The sequence below is a fragment of the Oryza glaberrima genome, chromosome 11 (genome assembly GCF_000147395.1).
Source record: "Oryza glaberrima chromosome 11, OglaRS2, whole genome shotgun sequence".
In the NCBI taxonomy this organism is placed as follows: Eukaryota; Viridiplantae; Streptophyta; class Magnoliopsida; order Poales; family Poaceae; genus Oryza; species Oryza glaberrima.
This window is the reverse complement of record NC_068336.1, coordinates 21,131,907-21,145,483: the sequence shown is the minus strand read 5'-3', so window position 1 is coordinate 21,145,483 and position 13,577 is coordinate 21,131,907. Positions and strand designations below refer to the sequence as shown.

Genomic DNA, 13,577 nt, shown 5'->3' with positions numbered 1-13,577 from the left:
GCTCCGGGAAGAGACGATGCCTTTTGGGCTGGGCCTCGACTCCGTATCAGTTATGGTTATGGACCGTGTTGGATTCCGTCCTCGTTTCTATTTTTTTTTCTGGAATAAGTTCATTTTTGACTCCCTTAACTAGTGTAATTCATATCCTAACCCTAAACCATAATACCAGATATCTCGACCCCCAACTATTAAAACCAGTGTAATTTGACTCTCTCGGTGGTTTTGAAGGGCGGTTTCGCTGACGTGGCGCCTATATGACAATATTGACCTAGTCTTCGTTCCACGTGGCGTTGATGTGATGCTTATGTTGGATTAGAATTAAAAAAAATGTATGGGCCATTTGTCATTCACACAATAGAAAAATTATGGGACCCACATGCTATCTTCTCTCCTTCTTCCTCCCTCTCTCCTTTTTTTCTTCACCTTGGCCGAATTGGTGACAGAAAGCACTGGAGCGGCGACGATGGCATGTGGGCGAGTACGGGAGGGCGGCTGTGCCGGTGCGACCTGGCAGGGCCGTGCCGTTAAATTTATAGGCCCTGTACAAGGCTCTAAGTGAGGCCTAAATCAGGTATCAAATATAGCTAAAATAATGTATATACTATATACTATAGAGCAAATGCGGTATATTAAGAATAGTACATTTTTTAACTCTTGTTTTGCATAATCAGAAACTGTCAAACTAAAAACGGAGAATATTCATTGTTGTTGCTGGCTTGCTGCCTAGTGCCTTGCATGTTGGTTGCTTGCTAACTTGCTATTCGCTGGATGAATGAAAATATGAAATTGGAGGAGCTGGCTGGCGGCCTGGCGCTCGGAGGAGACGAGACGTTCAGACTCAAGACGAATTGAATAAGTCACATATACGAAAACGAAAGATAATACAAAAGGCTGTGGGGCCTCGGGGCTTGGAGTCGAGAATACGGAGCGCCACGCACGCGAAGTCGCCATGCGGAGACACGCGTGGACTCGAACGGGTTTCTGGCACTCTAGCCTCACACGAATACATGGGCCTTCTCTGATTGGGCTGATTTTTTTGAGGTCCTGAAAATTTGGAGGCCATGTACGGTCACACAGCTCGCACGCCCACGTGCACGGCCCTGAGACCTGGTGCACATGTGAAGGGAATCCGGGGCGAGGGAGGGCACCTATGCAGCTACTACCTCAACGACATGGAAAAAAACGAACAGTGGTGACTCCTTTTAAAGTTATCTTAATAATATAATAGAATGATAGATTTTGTGCCGCATAAAAGTTAGTTGCTAGCATCAAGCGTAGCAAACCTACCACCCTGTGGGTCCCGTCAGGAAGCCGCTGCCCTAAAACGGGCACGCCGGCACTACCACCATATCCCTCAACTTTCTACCATATGATACAGCTGTAGAAGCAATCCCCCTCACCCTCTACCCCCACCATACATACGCTGATTCTTATTAGGATGGTCGCTATCTACTACTTCCTCCGTTTCATAATGTAAGACTTTCTAACATTGCCCACATTTATTTAGATGTTAATGAATCTAGACATATGCATGTGTTTAGATTCATTAATATCTATATGTATGTGGGTAATGCTAGAAAGTCTTACATTGTGAAACGGAGGGAGTATCCATGAAGAATCAAATGGTCTAAATAGCATCACCATCAAGGATGACTAGAGGTTGGGGCGTGCCAATGGCGCGCCGCTTGTAGACAATTAAGTTAAGTTAATAGATGGTACCTTGTCTTGTATTTATAGGAAAGTGCATTATGTAGGACAAGCACCTAAGGTGCAAAGCTAATTAGGGTGGCATAATAGTGGAGGGAAAGTCAGTAGTTTACTTCCATAGTGATGAATTTTACAGTCGAGTTGCAGCAAAAGAATTATCCTATGATAACACAAGGCATTGATGTGGTCTTCATAGAACACCAATTGTTGTTGCCTTATAAAAGTGGAAGATGCAGATGGACTGAAGATGTATGTTATTCTGCACTGCAAAATTTGTCCATCCTTTCTTTAGGCTGCATCGACCATCTGATACATGTAAAACCATGGTGGTTGAATCATTTCCTGCTGTTTGGACCTGGATGTTGACTGTTTTCTTGCCTTCCATGAGTGGCTGTATGTACTTCTGGGAAAATTCCTTAGTAAAGTACTGTGATGGAGACTGCATGTTAGCTTTTTGTTACAGGCATAAAAGGAAGAATAGCTACTCCCTCCGTTTCATATTATAAGACTTTCTAGCATTGTCCGCATTCATATATATATATGTTAATGAATCTAAATTTAGATTCATTAACATATATATATATATGAATGCGGACTATAAATTTAGATTCATTAACATATATATATGAATGCGGACAACGCTAGAAAGTCTTATAATATGAAACGGAGGAAGTATTAATTACATTTACTAAAAGCTGAATAGTAGGTGGAAGAATTTACTATCCTATCTTGCTCCATGAACGTGGTGTTGATAGTGACAATGTAGAATTTGCTTGAATGGCTCAGGAACTGCTCGATGTCTTTGATGTAGTTCTTTATGTCAGATGTGACTTCAACGTTTTTTGCACAAATGCACAGATCCTTGAATTCACGTTTGGTGGTCCCTATGGGAAAAATAGGTAAATGGTAGTTTGTAGAGAGTGATAGTTATAATCAGGATGCATACGATCGAAGATTGACTGTAGCTGGTATGCTATGTTAGCAAAGGGAACTAAAATATATAATGTAAAAAATAAGAATATAGATGTTTGAACAGAACGGTGATTCATAGATGAGGTTTTAGATTTTATGAGTATATGGTGAGATGTATCTTTACTACAGAGTAAATGCAAATGTTGGTTTCATTTAGCCATCTAATCGTGTTGTCATATGATAGCTGATGTGATTGTATCATGTCCGTGGATTGTGTGATTCTATTGTGCCCAGGTGTCTGCACTTAATTGTGAACAGAATAAAATTTCAGAAGGCAGTTTCAATTGGATAGAGATGGATACTAAATTTAGCTGATTTCTTCATTCCGGAGGCAATATCAGTTGTAAGCTCTTTGCCACTGTCGGAGGATGTAATCTGAAATGCAAGAATGGGAAAGGATCATAAGTGAAATCATATATATACATGTACTCACAAAATGGTTGCGATTTAGGTGGTTGAATCTTAGCATGGATGATATGGGTCGAACCAAGACTTAAAAACCCTGAAACAAATGCTGACTATAAGTTGCTACCAAGATGAGGATAATAGCAGGGGAAATAGAACAGCAGGCCAAATTTATAATAGCATGTATCCAATTAACCTATTTTTTAGAATAAAAAAAATAGTGATGGTGAGTCGCTGACAGACTGCCACCACCACTATTTTATCCTAGTAGTATAGATTAAATATTTTTAGAGCAATCGTGATTTACTGAGTATACGTGACCATACGGCCTGCTAGTCCTGGTTTTATGCTGTAATAATAAAGTGGTAACCGAGTAAAATAAGAACAGGTACAATAGTAGGCTATAAGCCAGCTGCAAGAAGATAAATGAGGAGAGAGAACGACAGCGGGCTACAGATTTGTAGCCAGCTATAGTATGGACTACAAGATACAGTGTGTGTATGACAGGTGGAACCAAGTATTAATAGGTAGTATGTAACTATTGTATAAATGAGCTATTAGATTGGCTATATAGATGAATTGGAGCTATTAGTTGGCTATACTATTATTAAACTTGCTCTAAGAAGCTCAAACTACAACCGGAGTTGTCGATCTCCGATCCGACGGCTCACATTAACCGAGATACCCCTTAACCCGCTCCAAAATATCCTCACCCGCTAAACCCACCTCTACTCTCCTCCACCCATGGCCGCCGCGGCCATGGCCATCTCCCCTTCCATCCACCTCCACCTCCACCACCCGCCTCGCCTCCACCGCCTCCTCCACCTCTCCACCACCTCCCCCTACCCATGGCTCTCCGCCTGGCCGACCGCCCACCGCCGCCGCGTCCCCCTCCGCCGCCCCGCCTCCGCGCTCGACCTCCGCCCGGAGCCCTCCCCTTCCTCCGACTCCGACGACGACGCCGCCTTCGGCACCAGCCGCTCCTCCTCCCGCTCAACCATGTCCCTCATCCTCTCCCGCCTCCGCAATTCCGGCTACTCCTACTCCCCCCCGGAGCTCCCGCCGCGCCCGCCGAGGGGCTCGGTGGAGGACGTGTTCCGCGTCGACGACGGGGTGGTGCCGAACGCGCGGGGAGGGTTCGACGACGACGCGGAGTCGGCGCTGGTGGACGCGCGGTTCCCGTGGGAGCTGCCGATGCCGCCGCCCGAGGCGGGGCCCAGGGCGGCGAGGTCGAAGGCGTGGATGGCGGAGCTGACGCTCCCCGAGGCCGAGCTGAGGAGGCTGAGGCACGCCGGGATGAGGCTCAAGTCGAGGATCAAGGTGGGCGGCGCCGGGGTCACCAGGGAGATCGTGGAGAGGATCAGGGACAGGTGGAGGAACGACGAGGTGGTCAGGATCAAGGTCACCGGCACGCCCGCGCTCAACATGCGCCTCTTCCACGAGATACTCGAGGTGCATAGCCGATTTCGCAATTATTGTGTTCCTTGAAGTTGTTTAATGCAGCACCATAGATTATTGCAAGCGGGAAAAATGCTGAATTGCTGGAACATTTCTCAGAAGTTAAACTAATTGCTAGACGCTCACGCTGCATCATAAATTTAGAATTGGTGACCTTTTCAGTTTTTCTTAGTGGAGTTGTAACTAGTATTGATGCCCTATGTGAACTACAGGAGTTTTAGGATTTGATTACTGGTAGAATTCTTAGTGATTTGGTACTTGGGAAGCTTAAGCACAAAATGTGAGGTTGAGCACGGTTTACTTCACCGCTTTGTTTCATAAATTGCTTATGAAGTTATCCCTGAGCAATACCATTTAGCCTGTAAAGAGATTCGGTTGTTGTGATGAACTGGAGAGTGAAGGTCGGGTGTGTTTACAGTGGTTATAACTATTGGTCTCTATGATAATTATTGATACTGTTGTTTGCTCACTCCAGTTCTTCCCAGCTGTTGAATTTGTTCAACTGAGCACCTGACATCCAAGTGCTATTATTTAGCTTTGTTGTAAAATGGTTCTGACGAAAAACGTTTAAATGCCAAGCAAATATTTCAGCAAATCTCATGCTTATAAAATCAAATTTTGGAACTAAACTGAATTGAGGACTAATGTCGAAAGCAAGATGTTGTATGCTGCATAAATATTCCATTTTTGCTGCTGTAATGTAGCTCCCATGATAAATAACAGAGAAATTGACTTACCGGCTAAGTGGAAATTATACAACCGAAGGTTACTGTGGATCTGTTAACATGTACACTGAATGTATAAATTTCTTAATATGGTATTTCATTTCTTCATTCTGCAACCAACCTGTCAGATATTTTTGGATATATGTGTTATGTGCCTGGTAACTCTAGTTAATCTGATCTCTGTTTCTTTTGATTGATGGCGGTTAGAGAAAAACAGGGGGTTTGGTAATATGGAGGTCTGGAACTTCTGTTTCTCTGTACAGGGGAGTAGCCTATGACATACCTGAGCCCACTAAAGGAACAAGTAAGAATACACAAACTCTTGGTATGAAGTCCTCCATCAAAGAGCCACCTGGTCATTCGTTGCTGCCTAATGAGAAAGTAAACGAGATGCAAGACAACAATGGAGCATTGGTATCTAATGCTGAGAAAGATACACTAGTTGAACCAGTTCCAGAAATCAAATATGAAGATGAAATTGACAAGCTATTGGATGAGCTTGGACCAAGATACGATGACTGGCCAAGACCTGATCCATCACCAGTAGATGCAGACTTGCTTCCTGCAACTGTACCAGGATATAAGCCCCCTTTCAGAGTTCTACCATATGGAGTACGGCCATCTCTCAGCAGAAGGGACACTACAAATTTACGGCGTCTTGCCCGTGGGCTGCCACCTCACTTTGCTCTTGGTACCTTTTCTATCATTTTTAGCTAATTATTATTATTTCAATCAATTCTTACTATGTTGTAGACTTGTAGTGACCCTTTTCTTTTCTGATGAATATTAGGGCGAAGCAGGCAACTCCAAGGCTTAGCAGCTGCTATGGTGAAGTTGTGGGAGAAAAGTTCTATTGCAAAAATTGCTCTGAAAAGAGGAGTGCAGCTTACCACAAGTGAGAGGATGGCTGAAGATATAAAGGTATATATACACTCTTTAACTTTACTATCCCCTTGGCATATTTAGTGCTTTAGAGCTTAGAAATGTTCATCGATTTGGCAACAGCACAGTACAAGTTTATGCATGCAACATAAATGTTTCGAGTCCTTTCTTTCACATATATTGAGATAAAAGATACAACATCAATTATATTCCTCCTTTTTTTAGAACCCTATACTTTTATGCACCTCGTTTTTTGCCTTTCATTTCCCTCGAAAAAGTCTGCATTTCATTTGTCTAGCTAATTTAATATGTTGTGTCCGTTTGAGTTTGAGAGAATATAGCCTATGGAATCTAGGACCTTGATGTATTTATTGGAAGTCAATTATATGTTATATCATTCTCTTTGATCTGGAAAGAGACCATGCGTTGATACATGCCTGGATGTTTGGTTTCTGAATGGTTATTTGTAGCTCCAGTTCATTTGTTTAGGTGGGGCAGAAGATAGCTACTGACTGATGATTCCAAGGAGCTGAGAAATATTTTTTTATTTTCGTTGGAGTTGGTAATGGGTGCAAAGAACTTTGTGAGGCATAGGTGAATATTTATGGTGATATAACTCCATGATGATTGGGGGGAAGGCATTAGCAAGAGTTATAGTTTTGGGTAATTGTGTTGCACCTCTGCTTGGATTATGACATCTTGGTAATTTGTGCATACAAGTATATAAAATAACTCATGCATCTTTAGTTGAATGAGCACTACATATGCTATACTACACCTGACACCTTTTTAATGTCTGGCTGAACATAGGCTTCTGCAGCAATGTTGAGGTTCCTCTATTTTGTTTGGGGTTAGATTATATTATTTAGGATTTATGAAGTCCTGTCCTGCCTGGTATACTCTATCAGCTTCTCAAGTTGTTAACTACTTAACTGTTAGTAGTAATTTACTGCTGCCTCTTGGAAGGGCCAAAAGGGTAAATTGGAATTATGTCAACATGTCAATTAACCTGATTTATAGTCCTATTTTTACTTATAGTCCTATTTTTTACTTTGACATGTATACAGCTATACACATATACCAGTCATATCTAGTACATTTGAATCCTCATATTCAGAGACAGTTTGTCTAATACAATTTCACAGCCTTTATTTGATATAGGAGATCATTGAACTTCTTAAAATATTTTCACCATTCAATTTCGTATGTTGTTAAGGAATGAATTGATTATTCATGATGCTCTTTTTGTACACCAGAAATTGACAGGTGGTGTAATGCTTTCGAGGAACAATGACTTTATGGTCTTCTACAGAGGAAAGGATTTCTTGTCCCCAGAACTCGCGGAGAAACTGCTAGAGAGGGAAAGATGGGCAAAGTCCTTACAAGATGAGGAGCAAGCGCGATTAAATGCAGCGTCTTCCTTTTCTTCCAGAACTGAGGCACCTGTAGAGCCTACTGTGGCTGGTACCCTTGGAGAAACTCTTGAGGCTAACTCTAAATATGGAAATAAACTGGATGAGAATTATGAGAACAAGATGACTAGAACTGTAGAAGCTGCAAGACATGCTGACCTTGTAAGGAAGCTAGAGTGGAAGCTCCAACTTGTAAGTGAGAGTTTGAGTAGTAAGGCTATTTTGTTAAATTTATCAGTCCGCTTTGTAGGATTTCATCTTCTGAACAGTCCAGTTTTTATAGCAAGATTGCATTTTAGATCAGTTTAGATATCTCAAGATAAATATAGCAACTTATATGGTGTACAGACTAGCCTTGCATCAGAAAACAAAACCAACACACTACAATTACGATTTTCTAATATGTGATAAAACTTTATTTGTTGAAAGTTAGGGAAATCGACATAGCTCTCACTTGTATTCTTTCTGTAGAGTACAAATCCACATATTTACTTGCAATCTATTTAGTATGTACACATAAAATTATGCTTGTATAGTTAAAATGCTTGCATCACATTGTTTTTTTGCAGGCACAGAAGAAGATAGAAAAAGCTGAAAGGGTCCTTGGAAAAGTTGAGACAGCCCTGAAGCCAACTGAAGGTATCCAACCGCCTGAAACAATAACAGATGAAGAGAGATTCATGTTTCGGAAACTTGGTCTAAGGATGAAGGCATTCCTGCTCCTTGGTAATATTTAATAAAAAGTTTCGGGCCATTTTGTTTTGTTTTGATTTTGTACTACTGAGAAGCCTTTTGGATCCCAGTATATTATTATTTTTATTTGCAATTCCTTCCATGTATTGTTTCCTAAGTAGTGTTCATTTTGTTATGATCTGATCTACATGACATGTAGTCTTCACAGTGTTCCTTATTTTTGCATTTAAAGTTACGTACTAAGTTTTTATTGTACCGCTTTCAGGCAGGAGAGGAGTTTTTGATGGCACGATTGAAAATATGCACTTGCACTGGAAGTACAGGGAACTAGTGAAAATACTTGTGAAAGCAAAGTCTTTTGGAGATGTCAAGAAGATTGCATTGTCTCTTGAAGCTGAGAGTGGGGGTATTTTAGTTTCTGTGGACAAAGTCTCCAAAGGTTATGCCATCGTTGTGTTCCGTGGGAAGGACTATGCACGCCCTTCTAAGCTGAGACCCAGGAATCTTTTGTCAAAGCGGAAGGCTTTAGCTCGATCCATCGAAATTCAGAGACGCGAGGTACTGTTTTGACTCTTGGATGGCTAAGATTGTTTACTTGGTATTCAACACGTATCATAAAGTTAGGTACTCCAAAGGAAGGGAAACTGATTCTGTTATAGCATCATATGTAGTATTCTGCTAGAGTAACCCTCACTGTCTGAAAATCAAAATTGATAACAGTTTCTGAACAATAACCCATTTATTACAGCCACTAACATCATTCTGCTGTTCTCTGCAACAGGCCCTCAGTCATCATATCACAACCTTGAACAGAAGAGTAAAGAAGCTCAAAGCAGAACTGGTAAGTTTGTTCCCCAACTTAGCCTACACAAAATATGTGCGCGCTAGATGTGTCCCATGCTAAATTTCTGTTCTTTTTAGCTCCAAATGGAAGGGGTGAAAGAGGAAGGAGATGTGGAGTTGTATGCCAAACTTGATTCTGCTTATTCCAGTGACGAGGAAGATGTGGAGGTGAGTTGCGTTGGATCCACAACATTCTCTGTTCAACTCACCCTTTGCTGATGCCTTCCTGAAAATGTTGTAACTTCACTTGGTTCTGCTATTGTAGGATGAGGATGATGAGGCCTACCTCAGGAGTTTCGACAATTCGGTAGCTGTCCAGAACGGTGATGATCGAACCTCCCTTGATGGCAGCGACGCCAATTCTGACGACGAGGGTGACTACTCTGACGAGGACGATGACGAAGACGACGACAATGATGAAGAGGATGGTTTTGATTATGAAAACGATGATGAGGATGATGTGCCTCCGACTACTTCTGATGGTGATCTATACAACCACACGGATTTTGGTAGTTCAGACAGTGAAAACTATGTTTCACTGTCAGGGAGGGGTGACCCAGATGTAAAAAGTAAAGGGAGTGCCCTTGACAGCAGAAACTCGTACAGTGAGCAATCAACTGAACTGACAAACACATGTAGTTAGATGCACTGCACAGCACGTAAATAGGACTACTACCCAATTTATTTGGTCGGTGCCATCGTTGGCTGCTGCTTTCGTTACATCTTTTGGAGCTGCATTCACTGGCGTCTTTACTGCAAGCTGGAGCCTGATTGACTTTGATCGTTGGAGCTGATTTCACTGGCTTTTTTGACCGAAAGTCCAGATCTACACGCATATAGACCAACATGAATCTTGTGCGTGAGATCTTATTATGGACTATATTTTGGTCCAATTTCATTGCTTAGAAATATGTTTTACACTTTTACATATCATCAGGAGCACCAGCAGAGTAAAAGGAGCAACTTCCTGAAGCCCTGATGATCCTTGTAATTAGTACTCCCTCCGTCCTAAAATATAACAATTTTTAGTCCTCAGGATTTGTCCTAAAATATAATAACTTCACCAACATTCTCTTCCTAACCAATCACAACTCTTCACCGTTTACTTTTCCCATCTACCTCCACTACCTATCCAATCACAATCCTTCACCGTTTTCTACCTACTTTTTCTTAATAATCGTGTTTAACTCTAAAACTTCTTATATTCTGGGACGGAGGGAGTAATTGTTTAAAATGTATAGAGAACTCCTGTGTTCCAAATTAAAAGAGTCAAATAGTTCCCTCCAATACATGTTAGTATAATACACTCTCAGTTTGATCAATTTTATAGACACCATAAAAGTATGTTTAATAATGGATTCAATGAAACTAATTTGGTATCGTAAATGTTGTTACTTTTTCGACAAATTTCGTCAAACCTAAAAAAAAAATAGTTTGTCTTTTGAGCTGGACGGGAGGAGTAGATTTTCTTTCAACCACTGTAATTCTCTGACGTGGCGAGCAACGATTGGCTGACCCACGCCGGATCCGGCCCGGCCCGGCCCACGAACATACTACTGCTGAAGCTGCAAATGGAACAGGGCTCCGCCTGACGCGGCGGCGAACCTCCGTGTGCTGCAGTCGTGCTGGCGCTGCTCCGGGCCCACTTGTCATCGGGAGGGAGAGTACCAGTACAGTAGACCAGAGCGCTCGATCCGATGCTGTTGATCGCGTAGGATAGGATACACCCCCACACTACCCGGTGGCTGTGGCTTGGGCTCCGCTTCCCAAGGCAAATGCTCCCGGAGGAAACGAAATTTGTCAACCCAGCCGCGACACACGCCGCGCGTAGTGGAATTACTACTAGCCATGGGTTTTTCTTTCTTTTTTTTTCTCACTCTCTCTTTCAGTAGTAGTGCTTCTACACTAGAGGATGCAGGTCCTCTGCAGTACTGCATGGCTGTGGGGCCCACATGTCAGTCTTGTGCAGTACTGCAGGGGAACTCAATTGCTACACTAGGGCTCAGTTCAATTGATAGTGTTAAGAGTGATTTGCGCATGATTAATTATATATTAGCTAATTTAAAAAGCGTGAAAGTGAAAAAACTAGAAATGAGAGTTGGGAGCCTTAGGAGAAAGAACTAAGTCTAAGCATAGGTGCAAATCATAAATAAATGGTGTGAGGGATGGAATTTTACGAATAATTACTTTTGAAAAGTACTATGACCGTTCTAAACACACACAAAATAGTTGGTACAGTATGTAAAAATATTGTACATAAGTGATAGGATCAAAGGAACTTGAAATCATGAGGTCATGTGATTTACTTATTTTGTATTGTTGCATTCAATGTATATAATAGTATTATATATAATTTATCGACTTATTCAATCGAAGAGTCTGGTAGCAACTCCGTGTTACGAATTGTAGAAAAAAAAGATGTGGAATCAATATTGCATAGTATTCAATATCGTGGGTGTTTTAATTTTTTCATCAAATAGTCCCCCCACCTAGATTACTCTAGTTGGGATAACACAGACCTACCACACGAGTTAGAAGGAAAATATTTCTTATTGGCTCCAATTGTCGTCTAACCAATTAACATTTCTTCACCATGTTGACAATTATAAGGCAAAATTAAGTTTATCCACTGTAGAGGAGGCAAATATTCATACTATGCATCCGTTGTGTACATGGTGATTTTAGACCTATATTGATGTCTTCCCACTTCTCTTAATTTGCTCCAATAAAGTAGTTTCTCTTTGTTATTTTTAATTTGATATTGTAAGTAAGATTGGAGGTGTAGACTAGACCGAAGAATATCTAATGTGTAATTAAGATTTTCTCCCCACTTCACCCGTCTCATAAAACCCAACTTAGAACGAGATTAGCTAATCTATTACTATAATGAATATGAACATTCTCCTATCCAAATTCACTGTAATAGATTATGTTCCATCCCATTTTAGTTTAGGTTTTTTTTCGACGGAGTATGTTCTGCCAAACAGATTAGTTAGTTAGCACGTCAAAACAAATGCAAGGATCCATTCGCAGCCCCTGGCTAGCCGCTAGCTACTCCCAATTACTAGTACTAATCAAAATCAAATTGCATGTACTATTAAACAAACAAACAAACAAACACTTACCTTTTGTACTCTAATCCATATGCATGTGACTCTCAGAAACAATATCCACGAAACCGAGCAAATTATTAATCAAGCAAACAAACAAACAAACACGTACCTTTCGTACTTTAGCGCAAACATAATCTAAGCTAGTGTCCATATCATTAAAAAGTACACTTAGCCATTCTCACAAAGTACTCGTACTTGACACCGGCCAATGGAAGGGACAAGCAAAATAAAATTTAAAAAAAAGAAAAGAAAAGAAATCCCCCTGAATTCCTGTGAAGTGGCCTTCACGTGACCAACCTAATGAGTGGCGATGAGTTCGGCTTCTTGGTAAGATTGAACTGCACGTGACATGTTTCAGGCTTGAGAGTGCTAGGTTGAGTGCAGCTGTAATCACACAGCACTACACTACAAGTGTCTGGCTGCATTGCAAGAAGATCCAACAGAAAGAAGAAAATAAGAGGAAGAAAGAGAATCAAGGTTCAAGGAGGATTTCCAGCAAAAATGAACGAAAAAGAAGTACTACCTCTCCATATTTTAATGTATGACACCGTTGATTTTTTATCCAATGTTTGACTATTCATCTTATTAAAAAAATTATGTAATTATCATTTATTTTATTGTGACTTGATTCATCATCAAATGTTTTTTAAGCATGACATAAATATTTTCATATTTCCACAAAAATTTTGAATAAAACAAATGGTCAAACGTTGGTTAAAAAGTCAACGGCGTCATACATTAAAATATGGAGGGAGTAATAAACTAATTAGAGACAGACAATACATATTTATTTGGTAATTCTCTACGAGCGATTGTGCTCTTTTACACAAATCTGGGGTTTTGTCTGACTACTAGATATTACTCCCTCCGTTTTAAAATATTTGACACTGTTGACTTTCTAGCACATGTTTGACCGTTCGTCTTATTCAAAAATATTTGTGAAATATGTAAAATTATATGTGTACATGAAACTATATTTAACAATGAATCAAACGATATAAAAAGAATAAATAATTACTGAAATTTTTTGAATAAGACGAATGGTCAAACACGCACTAAAAAGTCAACGGTGTCAAACATTTTGAAATGGAGGGAGTAGAAAATTAAGCTAATCGCAGCAATAGTTTGAAGTATAAGGGTCTATTTGATACAGATTCAGTTTAGAGCTCAGCTAAATAATTTCAACTCCACCTAAAATGGAAACGTAGCTAGGTGAAGCTGAGTTTAGCCTGCTCCATAACTACTCTCTAGACCTAACTCCTAGAGTTAATTTTAAGAGTTGGAGTTCTATCAAACAGATCCTAAATTAAAGAGCAAAATTTAGCATCTCCATTCAATTGATAGCTCAAATTTTAACCATTCTATTT

At 40.6% G+C, this 13,577-nt stretch overlaps 1 protein-coding gene across 1 annotated transcript; it reads left to right on the top strand.

Moving 5' to 3' along the window:
• The first annotated feature begins 3,800 nt into the window (after window positions 1-3,800).
• LOC127754844 (CRM-domain containing factor CFM3, chloroplastic/mitochondrial) lies at window positions 3,801-9,817 on the top strand. Its single transcript, XM_052280440.1, has 9 exons — window positions 3,801-4,536; window positions 5,475-5,958; window positions 6,058-6,188; window positions 7,406-7,753; window positions 8,131-8,287; window positions 8,520-8,812; window positions 9,036-9,095; window positions 9,176-9,265; window positions 9,363-9,817. Exons 1-9 carry the CDS (start codon window positions 3,829-3,831, stop codon window positions 9,738-9,740), a joined length of 2,649 nt encoding a protein of 882 aa, XP_052136400.1. The 5' UTR covers window positions 3,801-3,828; the 3' UTR covers window positions 9,741-9,817.
• The last annotated feature ends 3,760 nt before the right edge of the window (window positions 9,818-13,577 follow it).

Excerpts from the sequence above, each read along its gene's own strand:
- LOC127754844 (XM_052280440.1), top strand. The coding sequence starts at position 3,829 with ATGGCCGCCGCGGCCATGGCCATCTCCCCTTCCATCCACCTCCACCTC. Across the intron at positions 4,537-5,474 it reads TCTTCCACGAGATACTCGAG|AGAAAAACAGGGGGTTTGGT; the intron begins GTGCATAGCCGA and ends GATGGCGGTTAG. Across the intron at positions 8,288-8,519 it reads GAAGGCATTCCTGCTCCTTG|GCAGGAGAGGAGTTTTTGAT; the intron begins GTAATATTTAAT and ends TACCGCTTTCAG.